Below are 22,115 nucleotides of genomic sequence, written 5' to 3' on the forward strand. Positions count from 1 at the left end.
AATTAATATGATGACCTTTATTTTATAAAAGCAATCACTGTTTTTTTCAGACATTTAATAATTTGATGGTGCATTTGCATTAATTTGAAAGCAAGAATCCTCCAAGTTTCACTTGTGACATGCTCAAATTTTTTTCACAGCATTTGGTGCTTTTGCATAAACCTCAAGTTTTTTGTCATCTTTTCAACAATGGAACTTGCCACTGACATCAGTTTGACGACAAAGACAACTCATTCTGTGGTGGCAAGATACACCTATTAATACTGAAACTTACCGATGATATCAGTTTGGGCACGAAGGCCACCTCTTTCAGCAGTACTAAGATCGTTTTCATGGCACATGATGCTTTCCAGTAGAGCAGCGCCTTTCTGCCTGACTTCTTCCTCAAATCTTGCCACCTCTATTTCATTGGTGACCCCAAAGGCAATCAGGGTGGTCTTAAGCGACTGGGCAATAGTGTTGTCTCCATTGACTGGTTCATCTTTAGAGGCCAGTCCACAGTTCACCTACAATGAAATAGCTGGGTTAAATGATTCCTTGCTTTGTCTTTGGGAATGCGCATGTTATTTTAGCAACTTAATAGGTCAATTGAATAGGCTATCAAGCAGGAATGAAGGAAATTCTGGATGCAAAACATGTCCAGGGATAACGAGTTACATTTTATGCAGGCAGCAAACCATGCCTCATTTTAAAAAGTTAATATTTTAGTAGTCATTTTGGGTAATTTTAATAACCAGAATCGTATTACTTGCTCAATGTATAACAATATACAAGAGATAACATGTTGAGATGCAGCATTTTTCTTATTTTTTTCCAATATAAATCTTTTAATTTGTCGACCACCATTAGTGATTTATTTCCAAAGGAAGACTAAAACCAGGCATTAAACTACGCATTAGTAGCTTCTAGTGATACATCAAATCTAGATACATATCAGGAGCAGATAATACCTGAATAACGCTTTCAAGAGTCATACTTTTAAATGCAATTGATCGACTTTCAATCAAAATGTATATCAACAAATGGGGGGGGGGGCCTTTCAGGTAAGAAATATCCCAATACAAGTTTCAACAGATACCTCCATATCAGACATTTAAGAATATGCATTGCTACGCAGAAAACAGCTTATTCAGTGCAACCTAACTACAAGAGGGATAATGTATATTAATACTCTGTTAAGGTCTGCACAGATACAAGGAAATCCCTGTCAAGGGCTATATTATTACAATAATGTAATGTAACCTTACATTATTACAATAATGTAACCTTGTTACTAGGATCTCTTCACCTTGGTACAAACACCTGACAAATTTTTCTCACCTAAATTATTTCCAATAAAAATAAAAACCTGCAGTTTTGTAATATAGTTAGATTCAACAAGTACAGTATTAATTTCCTATTACTGGCTCTCGCTTTATACGAAGGCTATCAGGTCTTTTGTACGCATGAAAATCAGAACAATTATCTAGGTAGAATCTAGTAATATGTGTTGGAAATATTGCTCAATGAGCATATCAAGCTCACAGCTGCCAACCTTCCAGGCTCACAATTAGTGAAAATAGGGATAAAAAGTCGTGATTTGGACACGAATTAGTGAAAAATACAAGGACAATAACTCCATCCACTCTGACCATCAATACTACACTATACCAAGTTCGCAATTTCAAACTAAAACACTACATATATGCAGAAATATTTATCAAGACAATACTGTGGCAGACTTGAACTTCCTCAACTGACTGATCGTAAATTTGTTTTCTAAACAGTTCAGACTTCTTGCCTGCTGGTTGATCTTGGTGACTAAAATTGCTGTCAAATTTTCTGCAGCTAAGGAGGCCCTAAAGTCTTGTCTTATTTTCCTCACTGAGAAAATACTCTTTCGCTGTCACTGTTGCCGTGAGGAATGCACAGGAGCTGCAGTTGTTTTGGTTCTTCCACAGTAAAATTTGGAAGCGATTTTCAAGTCCGGGAACATTTGTCAGAACAAATGTTTAGCATGGTCTCCATATGATAAAGGTAGATTGTGTTTAACAAGAAAACTCACAAATAATCCTACTACTCTTATACATATCGATTAAAATAGGCTAAAATGCATGCTACCAGGCCAACTGTACTTAATTGGCTGTAGATCTAATATCGCGACCAGCAGTACCGGACCGTTTCGGCAACTGCGAATATCATGACTAGCGCTAAACGGGAAATCGGTAATCTTATTAAAGATTTAAAATAATTGAGGTCTGAAGAAGTCATGAATTTTTGGCTTGCAGCGTGAATCTGAATTACTGAAAAAGTCGTGAAATTCACACCAAATTCATGAGGGTTAGCAGCTATGCAAGCTACGTTATTCTTTTTCTTTAAATACGGTGCATTAATAAATGTTAACGAGGGAATTGGGGTGATATGTCAACCCTATGTACAAGTTCTATGCATGAGAAAGCAAACGAACAGTTGATATTAACCCTTTACCTTATGCAAGTGTCTTTGGATGCCTCTACTCCACTTGCATGAAGTGCCTTTTGACGCCTTACTTTATAGCGTGCTGCACTTTGTAACTATGCTCTATGAGGTAATGGGTTAAATTTAATTGATGGATTTCACATTTAAATTTCTAACAGGTTTTCTTGGCAATTTATACTGTCTGTCCTGAAAATATGGCAAGTATTGCTATTAGTAGTGGAATGATAGTCGTGGAGATCTTGTGGAATAGTGTGTGGATGAATGAAACACAGCTAGGTGGTACAAGTATACTGGAGTTTCATTTGTAATTCAATTGCCTGACAAAGATTCAACAAACCAGTTAGACAACACATTTCTGTCTGTTGCTGGCATTGTGGTAACTCCCAAGAGTTTGGATTTTTGTAGTCTGTGATATGTACTGCATGTCTGTTTAAAACTCTACCAAAGAGCGTGATGTGTTTCTATCAAAAATGTTTTGTATGGTGTGCTATCAAAGTTGGAAAGACCACAAGTTTTTTGTTGGCATTTGTTCAAATATATAAATCTCCATCAGGTACAGGAAGAGACAAGTATTTCTTCTTTTTAAAAGTAGTGCATAACATGTGGACATGAGAGCTGTGAACATGTACCTAGATACAAACCTACTGATAACCTGGTAACAAAATGAGCCATCAGGTACCCATTAACCTCATGCAAAGTTTTCTACCAGTGCATTCTGTTATCTAGGTAACCAATCAATCATTACGATTGATGGATACCTAGTAGATGTTTACTAATGTAAGTACATAACTGAGACGATCGATTTAAGAAAAGTAAAGTTAACAAAACCGCTATCTTTCTCTGTCACAAAGAAATAAACACTACATATGGTATTTTATTTAAATTTCTTGAAAATACTTGCATTGGTAGTGATGGCTATGTCTTCAGGACATCGGCACACAGTTGTTCTCAGACGGACAGCCAAGTCATCAGTACAGGCCCATTTTAGAACTGAAATGAATGGTGCAATCTACTACACTGCATGGAGACCACAAAAATATGTTCTTAAATCCTTAAATGAACAGACCTATAAAATTCCAGTATAAAAAATGCAAGTACTGTCAAGTACACGTTGTGCAATCCCATGTTTAATGGTACTCCATGTTGGCTCCAGCAGGACTTTGCAGCCATACAGGTCTTAATGATCTCTACCTTTGGTAGAGGTAATTGGTATTGAACTAAACTTGCTGTACCGAAACATTTTTTTGCTTTTCGATTTACAACTGCGACCTTTCAACTCCAAAATCCATGTAAGTATGCAGGAATGGTGCCTATTTAAAGATGGTAGATAATACCCGAGCAATAAAAACAACTTTAAATAAACAAACGTGACTTAAAGTCAAAGGTTACTGATGTAAAAAATAACGTTTCTAAACATTTATAAAGAGGCAAACTATACAAATTACTATGAAAAATGCTTCCAAATTTGTTACATAAAGTACATTCTCTCTAGGCGGTACATCATAGAGTTTATAAAAGTTCACATGAAAGAAATAAAATAATGTCTCAGTGATTGCAAATAATTTATTCTTCAATTTTCTATCACTCTGACACTGGCAGGATTTGTACTGTGGCAGACAATCATCCGGGCACAAGATGGGTTATGCAGAACCACTTCATTTTATTGTTACCTTTGCCAGATTTTATCGGCTTTATGGTTTTTTGAAATGCTTCAATCAGAACAGCATCTCCTTTTTGGATGAGAGTCATGAGTTCCTGAACAACTCTTATGATTTCATCCTGGTCTGTGGTATAATGGAACGTCACACCGCTACTGCCATGCCACATGACTCCAGATGGCTTGACAACAATCTGAAGGCAAAATGTTACAAAATTTAGCTTATCAACCTATGCATGTAGTGCTACACAGACTTAATTTGATAAATCGATTGTGTATTTTGCAGAAATCCTTCTAGTCACATTCAACCTTGCCCTAATGATCAAAGACAATACAAAGTTGCCAACTAAACCACAAATCAGTTTTATCTGCCAAATATGTTTAAAATGGATATTATATGCCACCTTACAGTTTATATCACCTTCACTGACATTAGATACCTAATAAAATGTTAGTTTTCAATTTTATTCCCTGACAAATGACTGAATCTGAGGGTCATTCTGCAGTCAGTTCAGGAGGGGGGAAGGGTGTGAACATGGAATCAACAAACGTGGGATACTTATAATCCCCCACTCAAAGTGCAAAATGTTATACATGCATCAATTTTATACAGCCAAAATTAAATTGGGTGAGTGGGGGTTTACAGTTCAGGCAACAGAAAATGAGGGCTGAAAACTAACTAAATGTTACCTTACTCCCAGAAGTCCCTATTTTTATGGTATTTCATCCTCAGTTTTACCCGATAGAATAGACTGATTTTTACAATCACTCTTCTACTCATTTTCAAGAAATGTTAATGCTGAAGCCATCTGTTTGAAGCCCCTTTTTTGGGGTAAATTACCCTGTATGCTAATCGACTGTATAAGTAACAAACGTTGGTGTAAAAATTGTACAAAGCATTAATTTTCAATAAATTAGGAAAAAATATTTTAAACATTGAAATGAGTTAAAGAAAACAAAATTGTGTATTATCAGCTGCTCACATGTTAAAAGAATATAATACCAAATGAAAAGCCACTGAATGATTCACCAAAACAAAAACATTGGATTTGTCATCTCTATCTGCAAATAAATTAAGTGCATTTCTTAAGGGTCACAAATTCTATGCAGGTAATGTAGAACCTTTAACTGCCCAAACTATTTAATGAACAACTGTTCCAGATTCTGAGAAGAGTAGTAGTTCTTGAAATAAAACCAGATTCATGTACATAGCATGCATTTTCCATTACTAGTTTGTCTTCACATAAAATCTTCACCTTCTCAATCCCTTTCTCTAAACATCTACCGAGGTGTTTGGTGACCTCGTTGTGGATAACGGCATTCAAGCTCGTTTTCTCCTTGTCAATATGGACCACACAAATGTCCTCTTGCTGGGGGTACATAATGTCTGACTCGAAGACAAAGGCAAGAGTCTCTGGAAAAGCCATTCCAACTTTTGCCATGATGCAACGTGTCCATACTTTGTCATCCACAAGTTGCGTCAACTTCAGAGAGCTGCTTGTTGGGCAGTCTAGATCAGCCTGCAATACAAGAAATTTTCAAAGGAAAATGGCAAGTTTGTTTCTTTTCACATCAGTATAAACATGTTTACGGCAATGGAAACAAGATCAAAATATACGTCCGTTACAAAAAAATCTTCCAGAAGGTTATCACAAACACAAAAAACTAATACAAGACTGATGCATATTCATGTTCCTTGCAAAATGAAACACATTTTCCTTTGTATTCCCAGTGAGTAGCATTACCTTTACTTTTAAAATCGGTGAAAAGCATTACCTTTACATTCCTGTCTGGGAATTACCTCCTCTTTCCTGAGGCAATAAGCATTCTATATGCTTTTACCATCAGAGTAGTTTTACCGCTGCTTTACTGACAAGGTATACAAACATCTTTGCTTTCCTGGCCATAAATAGCATTAATATATCTTACAAGAATGAATAGCATTACCATGGCTACCCAGACAATAGCAAGCATTACCTTTACCTTCCCGCCAATGAAGGTAATTACCACAGCTATCATAAAGATAAAAGACATTACTGTAGATTTCCCCGATGATAAAAAACATACTGTAACTTTCTTGACAATGAAGAGAATTACCATCGCAACCCTGACAATAAAAAACATTACCATAGCTTTCCCGACAGTTAAGAGAATTACCAGAGCTATCCTGAAACTGAAAATTGTTACCGTAGCCTTCCTGACAAAAAGCATGACATTAGCTTTCCTGACAATGAAACACATTACCATAGCTATCTTGACAATGGAAAGCACTACCTGAGCTATCTTGACAATGGAAAGCATTACTTGAGCCATCTTGACAATGGAAAGCACTACCTGAGCCATCTTGACAACGGAAAGCACTACTTGAGCCATCCTGACAATGAAAAGCACTACTTGTGCTTTCTTGACAATGAAAATCATTACCGTAGCTTTCATGGCATTACTGCTACCCTTGAATCTTCAACTGCGGAGATGTTATCCAGGAAGGAGGTAACTAAAAATCATACCCTTGTCACCAATAACATGAGGCAAGCAACGTTTGAAAGGGAGAGAGAAAATCACCATATTTATATATTCACTTAGTTTAATTTTCTCTTTCTGCTCCACTCTGCTAAGGCTCTAATGAAATCAGAATCTTTGCCAAGATGGCACTTCTAGTTCTATAAGGATTAAGCTGTTGACAGTTTCTGACCTTAATCTGTTCCACATATGTATATCAAATATTTGTGCTGTGAATCCCCCTTTCACAACCTGACATAGCATATGTATAGCTAGCTTAGCCAGAAAGTTGTGAAACTCTTCTTTATGCTTTTTTAAAAACAAAATCCACAGCTCATAGGTATCATCTCTCCAAAATGACTTCTCGCTAACAAGATCTTTGCCAAATTTTCCATTACTTGAATCAGTTCTTTACAATGCTTGATTTCTTGCCAGTTCCATAATGCTATACTAGGTTTTCAAGTCAATCAATGCTCATCTTTGCTCAAAAATAAAACCAGACCTGCCAACCCTGACAAGGCCATCTCAGTAAGGCATTTGATTCATTTCCCCCAAGTTTGACCAGTTTTCAGTAAAGTGTAACAAAATATCAAACTGTTACTGTAAACAGACATGCTTTTGGTCTTCCATAAAAAAAGCTGAAAATCTGAAAGGGTTGTTTGGGGCTTCGAGGGGCAGCGCCCCCAATCAGCAGGTCCAGGGGGCCGAAAACGCATTTTGCACTCATGAAAAGCGCTCCTGGTGCAACTTATGATCATAATATATAACAAAAAAAATCATCTGAAAAACTAACAAACTTACCAAAAATTTTCAACTTGAATAATTTCACAATATTTATTGTCACATGAATTTGTTCTCCAATACTATTGGTGCTTAAGTTATTTCATGTGCATGTCAGTATTCACATCATAATTAAGTCAATAATTTAGCATATTTTGCTCCCAACATATATCACTTCTCTCTTTTCATAACAAATCTGTAACATAAAGACCCAAGTATATGACCTATATGCAAATAATCCCATATATTCACTTGTCTTTTTGTCCAGTGGGCAAAACCTGTTGATAGCCAGTTGAATTCTTTTTGCGACTTTGTCAAAAATTTCTTTAGCCTTCCTTTTTGTCACCAATGATTTTGTTGGCTCAATGTGCAATAGTTTCTTTTCCTTCTCAATGAGAGCCTTTTTCCTTTCAAGCTCCAGCTGGTGTTGGCAACATGCAGTGCATATTTTGACAGAGGGCTACATTAATTTATATCTTCATTGCAAAGGTCACAAAATGCCAGTCCTCGAGCGTTCAGTTTTCTTATAAACTGACCAACTAAATTTCTGTCGACTTTTCGCTCCAGCCACTCCCCTACATTTTTTAAACCTTTATCTAAACTTCTCGTGTTGTGGTCTCTCTCAACTCAGGACCCCATTTTTTGTAAACACGCTTCTTTTCATTGCTATCAGTTTCATTTACACAAAGATTCATTGGATGAATTTAAACTTTTGACCAATCAGAATACTCTTTACGAGAGTCGTGGACTAACTAATATATGGAAGGCATGTAAGGGTTGTTGCAGAATGGGACCAAGCAGACCGTTTAAAAAACCGGATCGGACATAATTTTAAAAAAATGGACTATATAAACAAAAATCGGATTCAAGTCAGGAGAAAAGCAAAACTGGAATTCTGCTTTAAAACAGAAAAATCATGTCTGTGTAAAGAAAACATTGTAAAAGTTTGGTATTCAAAACATGCAGTGACAGTAAACAACAAGTCCATATTTTAAGGGTCATTTTCGAAAGACTTGCACTGAAATCATTAAGGTTGGCAGGTCTGACATGCGCTTAAAGTTCATCATATCCATATTCTTTTTCGATAAGTATTTTGGTCAAATAAAGATCTTTACTTCTCAAGTTCATTTTTTCTCTCTTTTTTTTCCAGTATAGTTTAATCTTTTTGGAGCTATATAGTTTGGAAACCCAAGATCACACAGGACTAAACTGTTTCAGTAAAGAAATACAATTTGATCATTTAAAAGAATACTACAATATCAAAATGAGAATGATATTGCAAATGGAAACGTGCGTTAATGTTTCAAGCTCTTCTTTGGAATGGACAAATTCTCATTTATTCTGTTTATCAATTATATTACAGATTCCATAATGCACACAGCTTGCAACTAATCTGCACCAGTTCTCATGCATCACTGCTTTCAAAATTCCAATTTGTAACATGATTCAGATTGGCACACTCGCACACCCTGGCAACGTCTCTGCAACAATTACACTACTACGAACTTCAAAGCTGCAAACTGGATTACAGTTATGGTTAAAAAAAATTTAAAGTATGAAAATGTTATTTACCTCAATTTGAGCTCCATCATTTCTCTGCCCATTGGTACAAGGGTTGGTGAAGAAGTTGACCAAGTAAGTTGTTTTCCTTGGGGGATCGTAGGTCTCCAGGAAAGTTTCTCCTGCGGCTCCAAATGCTATGGCCTTGTGGACATAGAGAGAATAAAATCCTTCTTTTATTTCAGATTTCTTTTTCGACAACCAGGAAGTAGACAGGATGAGAAGCATATCCCCAGGGCATTGTCTTCCGCCTGCCAAAAAAGAGGGAAAACAGTCCATAAAAAGACAACAAAAAAAATGAAAACTTTGCAGCAATAATTTCTTTTCAGCAAAGAATCGCAAAATTTCATGAAGCATGGGTTTGGCATAAATGATAAAATTTGAGGGATTTATATGCAATAACCAATACAAAATGCATATGTATCAACCACCAACTTGGAAAATATTTGCCAAAATAAAGTGGCAGTGTTAAAACTGCACAACATATCTTGCAAAAAAATACTATCCAAGCTTTCACATCAGCATTATTAACATGAAGTGAACCAACCTACCTAACAAAGAAACTAGCAAAAAAGCAAACTATTGAGAATACGGATGGCTTGAATGGTGGCAATACCAATTTACACTACAACAGAAGAACATAGCCCTTCATCTTGCCTTTTCTTATTCTATATCTACTGCTCTACATAACCAGTTTTACTCCACATTTTCGGGGCCCAGAGTGTCTGAAAGCGCTCTCCGCTACAGATCACTGCCATCTCACCTCTGTCTGCGTAGGTTCGAGTCTAGGATTCGGCTAATGTGGGTATGTGAGAAAGCTTGCCAGTAGCTTCTCGTGAGTCGGTGGTTCATTCTGGGGGTTTCCCGGGTTCTTCCTGAACCATTAATACTGGCCGCCATATATAGCCTTTCGTGTGCTGAAAAATGGCGTTAAACCCTACAACAATTCCACATTTTCTGTCACAATTTTTCAACATTTTAAACATTTGAGGAATTAATGGTTTTTCTTTTAAAATTGTATCCTACTCTTTAGTACTTACTACTGTTAAGAACAGCAATTTAATATAATTTACCTAAACCAGTTGCCTCCCTTGACATAACATCCTTCACATTATTTTCCGACTTGACCAGCTGTAAATTAGAAGTACACAGCAAGTGCTGCAACCAAAAAAAATCAGCTGCTGTGTTGTAAAACAAAACTGCTTAGTTGCAAAAGTTGATAGTAATACAGCCAGCAGCCAGTTCATAAGAAGACTGCATACTATGGTAACCTGAAATTCCACTGAATATATACCCACTGCCAATTTAAGACAATACAGTTTAGCAACACAAACTGTATTTGGTATCAACACCACATGCAGTGCAATCCCTCTCAACCAAAAGAGAAATAGCCCCCTCTAAGAAAAGATATGTACCTCCTGGACATAGTCCAGACTTCACCTACTCGTGTCTGGTCGTGAGATGAATATTCCACTGATCTGATTGTAATTCAAGACTGCTATACGTGTGTTGGTGAAATCAAGACCTGTGCCTGTGTGTTGATATATCACCTCATCAGACTTTCACAATCTTTTTAACGAGACACTTGAAAGCAAACAACGATGCAAACTATACCATAAATGTTCAAGTTGTATCATTGAACAAAACAGTGTAACCTACCTTCCATGAGAATAGTCATGCATTCAACAGGGGAAGAAAGGATGGTGATGGAAACAGTATCCTTGAGTACAGTTTTTGGTTTATTTGTTCTGTCGATTGTTTCAGGACAGCCAGTCTCATACAGGGTGTACTGAAGAGCCTCGTAATAGTTTCCGACATTTTCATCCTCATCAGGGACAGGAATATCTGTTAAAAGAAATACAACAATTCAACAATGAATTAAATAATTACAAGTTAGTTCTTCAACAGCTGTCCTATTTTTATTTACAATGTCACATTTTCATAAAGTTTACATTGTCAAACTTACATGCTAGCCATGTAATGTAAGAATATTGCACACCATAAACAAGTTGTTGCCGTTCTTGTTTTCCAAAGTCTTGTGACATTACTGGCTAAACCTGGGATCTCAAACACTCGGCCCACCAACATAGATGCCAACCTTCCAGGCTCACAATTAGTGAAAAATACCATGACAATAACTCCATCCACTCTGACCGTCAATACTACACTAAATCAAGATCGCAATATAAAACTAAAACACTACGTATATGCAGAAATATATCTGCATTTCTATTTATTATGGTATTCATAAACTTCACTTGTGGTTATTTATCAAGACAATACTGTGGCAGACTTAACTTCAACTGCTTGATCGTAAATTTGTTTTCTAAACAGTTCAGACTTCTTGCCTGCTGGTTGATCTTGGTGACTAAAATTGCTGACACATTTTCTGCAGCTAAGGAGGCCCTAAAGTCTGTCTTATATTTCCTAACTAGAGAAGATACTCCTTCGCTGTCACTGTTGCTGTGAGGAATGCACAGGAGCTGCAGCATTTTGATTCTTCCACAGGAAAATTTCGAAGCGATTTTCGAGTTCGGGAACATGTGTCAGAACAAATGTTTAGCATGGTCTACAGCTGATAAAGGTAGATTGTGTTCAACAAGAAAATAATACTTCAGCGTTGGTAGCTTGCAGGGCTTCCGCCAATGGCTTAAAATATTCCAGAGCTGAAATCTGCAAATTCTAAATTTTCCCAAATTCTACATGTTTTTTGCAACCGATGTGCTTCCTCACATCATCTCTGCAACCATGACCAACACTACAATTTGTGGCACACTGCAAAAAGCATGTGCATCAATGTTTATTGGCAGAATGCACTGGCAATTTTTGATATATTCCAAATTAAACTTCACTTTTTGAGCAATACATTTCTTTTTCCTTGGTGGTGAAGACATTTTAAAGACCTTACATTCGATGCCGAATGGTAACTCAAATCAGTGTTGGTCACGCATGCGCGAAGCAAATTTCCGGTTAGGCCCCAGTTTCTCTCAAAAGCATTTGTAAAACTATTCTTATACATATTGATTAAAATAGGCTTGCTACCGGGCCAACAGCACTAATCGGCTGTAGTTCTAATATCGCGACCAGCAGTAAAGGACTGTTTCAGCAACTGTGAATATCAAGACTAGCACTAAACAGGAAATCGGTTATTTTAATAAAGATTTAAAATAATTAAAAATTCCGGAATTTTTGGCTTGCAGTGTGAATCCATGAATCGCTGAAAAGTCGTGAAATTCACAACAAATTCCTGAGGGTTGGCAGCTATACACCAAGCCATATCCTGTGGCTTGCATAATGGTTTGCATCACAAGGTGTCATGAGAGGTGTGGTGTGGCCCTTGGGCCATCAGAAATGAACTCATGTTACCAAAGCGCACTCTCGCCATGAAATAAAATCATGCTACATGTCAATAAAACTTAAATGTTGCCAACCATTACACACTGATGAACAAATTTTCCATTATTTTTTTGTAACCACTCCTGAGAAGTAATCATACCTTGACTGTATGGTCCAAGATTGACGTCGGTTGACCAGGCCCTGTATGAACCAGTGCAGGTGGTGTACTCATCTGCAACTGTTGTAATGCGGATGGTGCTTAACAGATTTTCACAGTCTTCATTGTCATCGCTCATATTTTCAAAGGGTTCGAGGGTGACTTCGGCCTGTTCAGCGGTCTTGTTGTCAACTATCAAATGCAAGTGCAAGTTACAAAATCATGCAGAATGGATCAGAAAAACGTAATGAAATTAGAAAAAGTTAAATCACCTTCATAAATATAATGATCGACTTAATGGAATGCAATACTAAGATTTAGACAAAATAAAATAACCTTAAACCATGAAACATTCCTTTTAAAGTGGCTACAAGTAATTTAGGCATGACTAAATCATTCTCATCATCCTAATCTGAAACTGTATTGAGAAAATATAACGTCACACACAAAACATTTCACGATAAGCTAGTAGAATGGGTAATGGTTTAACTACAAATAAAATAATTAAAATCAAAACAGGAATCATCAACCGAATCGTAAAGTAGGTTGCTACCTTCCAAAAGGGCTTCATTGGACAGCACTTTGTTGTCCAAGACGGTGAGGAATTCCTCTGCTGGCAATTTCAAAAGCTTTGCTGCCTCGATTTTCCCTGCCAGCGCCCCAATGGTTTCCAGAGAGACTTCCATGCTGCAAAATAAATGTTAGACTTGACTGACCAGTCTAGGCAACATTACAAACATAAAGCAGCAAGATCTTAGCTTTCTTTATGTCATGTTATTCAGGACAAAAAAAAATCTTTTCCAATACACACAATGTTAACCCTTTACCCAACAGAGTGCAAGACTTTTTAGCCCTTCGTTATACATGTAGCAAAGTTACCCAGTACAGTGCACTACAAATAGAATAATTTACCTTTTCAACTCTATACATATAGGCCTGCCTGTTAACTGTTAAGCAATGTAGAGTATGTTACATTTAACAGCAATTTTAACAATTTTACTTTTTTGGTACATATATTACATATATAAAGATTTAAGAGTAAAATCCAATTGTTAAAGCTGTATAATTATTTTTCACAGAATTTTTTTTGATGTGCTTTAAAATCTTGAGATAACTTGTTCAACGTCAAGTCAGTGAAGCTGCTTGACCAACCGTCGCTGCCATTTCTCATGCTCGAAGTTTACAAGTTCTCTGTCAGCGTCTACATCACTAAATCATCTGAGTTTGATAATTTATATAAACTGATTGCTGCCTACATCAATATCAGAGCCTCTACCCAAGTTATTGGAAGCCTTCATAGTTGTGATTCAAATTGTAAAAACTCCAGTAAGTACTGAAATAAATCTGCAACGTCCATTTTGGAGAGTGGAGAATACAACAGTTACTTTAAATAGTAGATTTAGACCACAGCATAAACAGCAACCATGTGATCTAACGTAATGGTCATTCACAATAATTCATGTAGTATCTAATAGGGGATTTTCCTCGAAGGTGGTGCTACGAAAACCCACTCAAACTGACTGATGTTTACAGCTGGCGTTGAAAGGCGCTTCCACGAGAATCAATAAGATGTGCTCACACGAGGTAAAAGGTTAAAAGAATTTGGAGAAAGAATTTTTGTTTTGCTTAATAATAATACAAGGGCAAAATAGTTCATCTCTATTTAAACATTTTAAAAATACCATATAAATTTAATCTTCAGCTTAATTAAACTGTCTTTACATCAGAATACTCATCTACAAATATTCAAACAGAAAACAAGGTATGCAAGTTTGTTTGCATTTTGTAAAAGAAAGAAAGCAAGCAAAATATAAATAATGTAACACTAAATTAATTTAAAGAGAACTTGAAATTCAAGCACCAACTCAACGAACTACAGGTAATACTCTGATTGGAATTGCAGTCAATGAACTACAGGTGATAATCTGATTGGAATTGCAATCAATGAACTACAGGGGATACTCTGATTGAAACTGCAATCAATGAACTACATGTGATACTCTCATTGGAATTGCACTCCTTTCATGGATTTCTTTTCTCCTGATATTGTTTTTGAGACTTTACACAATTCTGATTTTCTTTTTTTTCTTTTTTAAATTGTCAGGTCTGGTAGCCAGAAAGGCTTTTTGACCTTCCCACCATTCAATTTTTATATCACCTTACCACAGAAGTCATATATACCTATCAAGTTCTGAAGACATTTACAGTTTAATATCAAACAAAATGCTTCAAATCACGTTATTTTTCCCCAATTCTCACTAATGCAGAGTTCAGCTATACCTCTCGCAAAGATGTACATGTGCCCATCCACATGGCTTTGTATGAGAACCGGAAATTCTTAAAGTTCAAATAGTTCAGTTTTGGTAGCATCCTTTTTGTAGCACATTATTACAAAGCCAAGACAGTTGTCAGCACACATCTCAATTTGTTCAGAAACTATTACACTTCTATTCCAACGACTTTTTAAAAAGGCTAGAATATTTGTTGTGAATCTCTTTCAACCAACAAATCTGAGAAGTCTACTCCCGAAACTAACATTGCCAGTCCATCATAATGTCATAGGCATTATATATATCCTGCATATACTTGCACAATAATAAATTCTCAAGACCTGCAATCAGCATATCCAAATTTAATCTGACCACTGCTCTAGACTTACCAAGTCATTTTCCATAAAAATATTCTGCGCATTTAACTGACAGGTAGGTAATTGAGTTTCTTGTACTTTTTTCGATTCATCTTCAGCACCGAAGGAATGTTTACTGTTATAGATAATTGGCCTTAAATGGTTATTCGACGCGCATATGATAATTCAGAGACCCAGGACTTATTGCAAGATTTAGGAGACCTGGTCTACATGTCAAGGCCACAAGTCATTGCTATAAATAGTGACACTAACCACAATGTCAAATGGTTCATATCAGAAAATAATTTCAACTTTGTAGTGATTCAGCGAACGCACGAACAAAATCCAACTGGGCTCATGAAATATGAGCAACTGAATAAATGTGCAATCAAAACCTTGATGCATGTTTTTCACAATTGTGACCTCAAAATGAATACAACTGACGGAAGTTCAAATCATGGCATCATAATTATGATGTATGGTACAATAAACACTGCACTTCTCTACTCTTCACACTGGTGATGGTGGGGATCAAGATCAAATGCTGCAACACATCAAAATAGCCCTATATAAGACTATAGTGGAGTCGCATCTGACTACCACAATAGCCCTATATAACACTGTATAGTGGAGTCGTATCTGACTACCACAACAGGGCTGAGCAAAAAAATTTTAAACCACTAGTCCAAGACAAGTGGTTTCAGAAAATTCACTAGTCCCACCTCTCTTCACTGGTCCCAAAATGGTAATCACTTGCAGAGATTTGATGAGGCGTATGTACTTAATCCATAGAAAAAAAACAAACGAAATATACAACATAATCATTTCTTAAAAGAATTTCATTTTTAAAAACATTGGTTGTTATACATTTGGCTTCTTCAGGTTCATGTAGCTCATGGATTTGAAAATATGTCCATGTGTATGTCTGCCACCTTCAGAGTCATATTCAAGACAGGGATAACAAGCACACTTGGTATCCGTCTTGCGTTTTATCCCTCCATTTTCAAACAAATTTACCTTCTCTGAATCGCCGTTATTACCTTCATTGCAAAAATAATTTAGCAAACTCATTTTATCCGCAAAGTAACTATCAGCTTGCTTGACAGCTACTTCTATAGTGATCATAAGATCAAATTTCTCTTTTAAATACAAACTGAAACAGCTCATTAATTAGCGTAATTGTTTCGCTTCAACCACAATATCCCACGTGGAAGTTAATCATTTGTAAAATCAATTATAAATTAAAGAATCATTACCGTCATTTGATCAGTTCAGAAAGGAAACGAACACTGATGTCGGTAAAGTACCTTTCATTAATTTAATTACGCTGACTCGCTGGATTAAAATCATAGTGAGCTGCTGGTTATGATCTAGACTGAGTAAACTCGTTGCAACAAAACCGCTTACAACACTGCTTATTGATCATACTGGCTTTCTTTTGTTTGACACGTTTTGATTTGAGATAATTTAGTCGCTTAGCCCAATATGCAGTCAAGCGGTAACAGGATGTAAATGTATACACGATGAGGAGTAGAATCAAGTATTCGGTACACCCGGAGGGCATGATTGGCCAAATAAAGGTCGGTATAGTGAGTAAAGCACGAAAGTAAGGACTAGCCAGACTTTTTTAAAAAGCACTTGTCCCTAACTAGTGACTTTGAAAATTTTACTTGCCCGACTTCAAAAACTACTAGTCTGGGACATCGGGCTATGGGATTTGCTCAGCCCTGCACAATAGCCCTATATAACACTATAGTGGAGTCACATCTGACTACCACAAAAGCAATGGTCTCTAAAAAATGTTTGCTGTCTTGTGTTTGCCACCACTGCAAGCATGCAATGATGTTCACTGACACTCAAAGATTATCTGTCATTATCTCTTTCAGGGCAATTTGTACATGCTTAAACGTGTTCAGTTACTTGTAAATAACTGCTAGCACTAACAGAAGTAAAATACAGTATGATAAATAATGCCAAATCAAATTTTAGAAAATATTAACAAAATGCGAGTGTAGCAAGAACTTTTACTTTTGCATAACTGACCTACATTTAATGTTATTTTAAAGTATGTTGTCGGACTCTACAGATGCTTTCACGTCCTTATTTCTGTTCCCTTTTTCATTTTTGCAATTCAATGATGTACTTATTGCTGTGAAAAAGAAATTGGTAAGCATCCAAAAACACCATTCCTCCTGACTGGCCACTCCGGTGGCCTAGTGGTTAGAACATGTGTCAGATGCAGGTTTGAACCCCAGCCAAGTCATACCAAAAACATGTAATAAACCCCATGAATCTCACATTAACATACTGTACAACATCAAACATTTTGAGAAAATAGGGTGCCTGCAGACTTGACAAAAACAAATTCCCAGAGTTTTCCAAAACTTTTGCACTGTCCACCTTTATTGATCACCACTGTGTCATGTTAAAAAAAATATTCTAATCTGTGCAGTACACTGAATTTTTTTACAATTCCATTGTCAGAAATTCTAGTACTTTTCCAAAACTTTGCAAGGTTGTGAAAAATTCCAGGACTTTCCAAGGCCCATGAAATTTATTATATTGGAATTGCTCACTCATATATTCACAACTGAAGTGGAAGCTTTCTTTAGTTGCATGCGGTTAATTTAATAGGAATTATTTAAATTATTCATTGGAATTGCAAAGTGCTCAAGGATACTTTCGGACTAAATCACTTGGGATTATTGTTAATTCCTTCAAAGATATTCTGGAGTACTTCACTGATACAACAATTGTTAGCACAACGACACTATTCCAGCCTACTGGCACATCAGCATATTCAAGACTGAAATTCATTCATAAAACCACTGAATTTCATTTAGAATATTCTATTCTCTTGGGCTTGTGATGGAACTTTTACGACCATTTGGGATTGAATTCCGATCATATTTCACATCTTCAAGGACAAAAAAATAAGAGTTTATCTTTACAAAACTTAAGTTTTCACTTTTCTGTTACTTAGCTTAAGATCATGGAGTCGTAACATGGAGCAAGCACAAATTTTCAATGGACAAGCCTATGTTCATAAATTTGTAAATCCCTGTTTTAAATTCTTGTAGGGTTTAACGCCATTTTGCAACACACGATAGGCTATACATGGCGGCCAGTATTTATAATGGAGGAATAACCCGGAAAGAACCACTGACCCACGAGAAGCTACTAGCAAGCTTTCTCACATACCCACATTAGCCGAATCTGAGACTCGAACCCAAGCAGAAGTGAGATGGCAGTGATCCGTAACTGTGTGCTTTAAACCACTCGGGGCTCCCTCCTGTATTAAGTACACAATGCAACAACAGACAAGTAAAACATGACAAAAACCTGGTTAAAAAACAGTTTTAACATGGAGATCAAAACGGCAAGTAGAGGTAAGTGATGGCAGTGTTCTGCATGCAGAATTATTTCAAATATATTTTCATGTGGAAAATTTACAATGATGTGCAGCGAGATTTATCATCTCTACATCCAAATGAACTGAATTTTAATTTGCATTAATCCAAATGGCAGACTATTGAATCAAGTGATAGCAGTGATACTAATATACTTACGATGAAAGGAAGATAATTCCGTGATGGGAAATTATTATTTTAGGCAGCTGGAATCTGATCATCAAAATGAACCGACTAGTCGCTTGGTAAATCCGACTAGGATATAGACAATGAAGACCGATTAATCTTTTCTACCTAACTGGACATTGAGAACCTCAGTCCTCAAAGTTTACCTGTAAGCCAATGCTGGATGTGTGTGCATCATTATGAAACTTGACTACATTCTAAGAAATTTACAAAAATAACCTTAATAAAACTTTTAGTTTTATACTGGAATCTATTATGGAATAAAAATAGTGAACCAACATTAAAAGCTTTGTAGATTTTCCAGTAAAAGTATTCCGCTTCCTCTACAATATTCATTCAACTTGACAAAATTCTTACAACTTTGACATTCTTGAGGGAATTTTACATTTTTTCCACACCTAAACGTAAAATTCACCAGACCTATTTCCAACACTTGCATATAGGAGATACAATGAAAAATGATACTGCAGATATTAAAAATTGCACTGAAAGTCAGTTACGAAAAAGAACTGTAAAGCCGGTTTTATTGCAGAGTTACTTTTTCCTTGTCAATGCGACTTTTACATCTGCAAATTTTCAATGAAGAAATCTTTGATCTCAACATAGATACATCATACTTTAAAATGGCAAATAAATGAAAAATTGTTTGAAAAACTTCGTCATTTAAGGAAAGGTTGCCCAACATCGCTACAGTCTCTCTTGCCAATGCATCAATAACGGAGCAAATTTCTCCATTCAAAAGAACAACCCATCCAATTGTGATTCAGCATGAAAAGAGTTAAACAGTAACATACTATATACCGAACAATATTTTTTAGATCTTTCTACAATCATTGTTGTTATTGTGTAATTGAGCAAGTTAATCAAAGGCAAATGTTGAGTCAATCTTTGTATCCCAATTATGATGAAAAATTAGTTTTAATTAGTTTTTTCTTTTGTAAATTTTCTGTTGCATTTTTTGAAGTAAAGTTTCTGCAGATCTCTCAAACAGGAATTTCTTTCGCTATGGTCACCATATTTACTTGGCCCATCTCAGTTTTCATGCAACAGATGTGATGCAGTTCAGTCTTGGAAAATCTAAATTCTGAAAATTTGGGATTTACATCTCTTGGAGCACATTTAGTGTTCATTTTATTTCTTTGTTCCATTTGTTTTAGAAATATGAAAACTAGATATTCAAATATTGAATGGAGATGACTTTTTTAACTTAAATATTCTTTCTAGAAACCAGAGTGACAGTGACCCGTCTGCTTCTTTACACCGGGAGCTTTTTAATTTGATCGGTACAACTTGGGTGCCAATAAGATCAATGAATGAAATGATCAAAGTTTTATGCATTTTGTAAATCATTGATACTTTTCATTGCTTAAAAGGGGTGTACAAATGGGAGAGTGTACTAATACTATATTACCATACCTATTTTGACTTGTGTACTAATTGTATTATAAATCTATCAATGGAACCGTGGCGTGGTTTACACCTGGGTGCTGATTCCACCACTTTTTATCACATTCATAACAATCCAATAATCAAATCATAATAAGCTGTCATTTTAAATATAGCACCCAACCGGTTAAACACGGCAGACCAAAAAATTCTGCATGCTACACAGATAATCAGATTTTGTTAACTAGGCAAAACTGAACTAAAATTTTGTTTTTCATGGCCTAAACTTGTTGCGACCACATCACTGCTAGTATTACTGACTATCCAGACAACATGGTAGTCCTTAATTTGTGCACATTTCTCGAGACCCCAATGTCATCAACTGGGTCAAAAGTGTTCATCGACACTGAGATATATTTGATGAAATCAAAATTTATATTGCCACAATTCTGATCAATGAAAACAATGAAAATGTTCAATTTACTAGCGACGTATCTGCCTCAAGTTTGTGGCCCTGGAGTCCATGCAAGGCCGGGTCACTATTCACATGTTGGTTTTAGCTTTTATAAGCTGGATACCAACAAAAAAATAATTTTAAACATTGCATTGCACATTTTATTTTTTATTTTGATATTTGTTCATTTAGAAGTGTTATATTCAATATTGCAGTCAATATGCATTTGAAAGTAAAGATAGTACATAGGCAAATAATAACAGCATGGCAGCAAATAATCCTATACCTTGGTCGATCATTACCGTCACATTTCATTTCTCACGTCACGTCGACTTTTTTCGGGATCGAACCAGGGACGAACTTACGGAAAAGTCACGTTGTGGATACGCTTAACGCGAAGGAGATTATAAGTATCCGTCTTAAAATAATAATAAATAATAATAATTATAATTTTAAAATTGTTGTATTGCGAGACCTTAAAATAAATAGGCTTAACTTTTAATTGTAGTAACAAGAACCGTTATGAACTCGTGTGGGCCGACTATCAAGTCTTGAAAGGGGAGAAAGGGTATGTTTTTAATATTTTTTTATTTATTTAAAAAAAAAAACTTTCGTGCACAATTCGAATAGTATTCACAACTTATCTGGGTGCAGAATTGTTTTTTTTCTTAATTTTAATCCCCCGTCCACAAAAAAATTAAAACTGTCCGTTCCTTATCTGACTTCACTTGTTCGTACTCCCTTGGTTCACAAATATACTTGTAAAATTAAATAATTAAATAAAGGACATTCAGTCTACCTTTCAGTTTGTTCTTCCTTTGTCTCTCCGTGCAAGACCTGAACGAAGGCTTCTGCCCCCTGTCTACTTCCTGGCTTACGCCGTTGGCTCGTTAGAGCGCACACTGTGGCGGTTGGGTGGTTTACTATTTGTTAGTTTCATAGCGCCTCAGCCTTTTATACTCGCACTGCTCGCGCTCGTTTTTCCGTCTGCTTCAAACCAGTTTTAGCTGAAATAGTCACCTTCACCTTCGTGCGCCGGCTTGTTTGTTATGAAAATGGCAGTACATTTGTTACAATATATATACACAGTTGAAACATTACTCTGGGCCTATACGCTTTAAAAAGAATCACAGAGATTACTATGCTTCGTTTGCTTTTGTGTTTTATTTTTTGTTGCCACCGATGCAAATTAAATGTGATAATAAATGGACTTACAAATCGCATTGTTTCCGTGTGTAATGAACGGGGATGGGTGGGGAACCGAACTCAAAGGTGCCAATTTCAGCTGTAAGCAGGATTGTGATATCACGTACACACACATAGGTTCAACACTGTGCACAATTTGTTTTAGTTTTCATTTTGACTTTCGTTGACAATTCAAAATTATAAGATGGACAATGTGAATGTTTCGCTTGTTTGACAGGCTACTTCGTCCTTCAAAACGATGCAACGCTAAATTAGATCGTCACAGAAAAATACGTATGTATAAGACACTTAAGTGTGTAGAAAAGTATAAATGTGCTCTTGGTTCATGATTTGCGTATAATTACATCAGCTGTGTAAGAATTTAATTTCGTTAAATTGTATTATTGTGTATCAACATACAG

General features: G+C 36.1%; 1 protein-coding gene across 1 annotated transcript in view; it reads right to left on the reverse strand.

Annotated features, from left to right (window-relative positions):
- Positions 1-21,448, reverse strand: part of LOC149789614 (carnosine synthase 1-like) — a 28,772-nt gene extending 7,324 nt beyond the window's left edge. Inside the window, exons 1-9 of the mRNA XM_089971638.1 lie at positions 21,308-21,448; positions 13,000-13,133; positions 12,450-12,638; positions 10,613-10,798; positions 8,966-9,204; positions 5,371-5,634; positions 4,128-4,308; positions 3,359-3,447; positions 275-506 (exon numbers count right to left, since the gene is read on the reverse strand). Of these exons, the coding sequence (XP_089827764.1) occupies positions 275-506; positions 3,359-3,447; positions 4,128-4,308; positions 5,371-5,634; positions 8,966-9,204; positions 10,613-10,798; positions 12,450-12,638; positions 13,000-13,132 (1,513 nt within the window). The 5' untranslated portion in view covers position 13,133; positions 21,308-21,448. The remainder of the gene's footprint in view (positions 1-274; positions 507-3,358; positions 3,448-4,127; positions 4,309-5,370; positions 5,635-8,965; positions 9,205-10,612; positions 10,799-12,449; positions 12,639-12,999; positions 13,134-21,307) is intronic.
- Positions 21,449-22,115: the final 667 nt, after the last annotated feature.

Source organism: Sinohyriopsis cumingii, chromosome 10 (genome assembly GCF_028554795.1).
Source record: "Sinohyriopsis cumingii isolate HCF-2022 chromosome 10, ASM2855479v2, whole genome shotgun sequence".
Lineage (NCBI taxonomy): Eukaryota > Metazoa > Mollusca > Bivalvia > Unionida > Unionidae > Sinohyriopsis > Sinohyriopsis cumingii.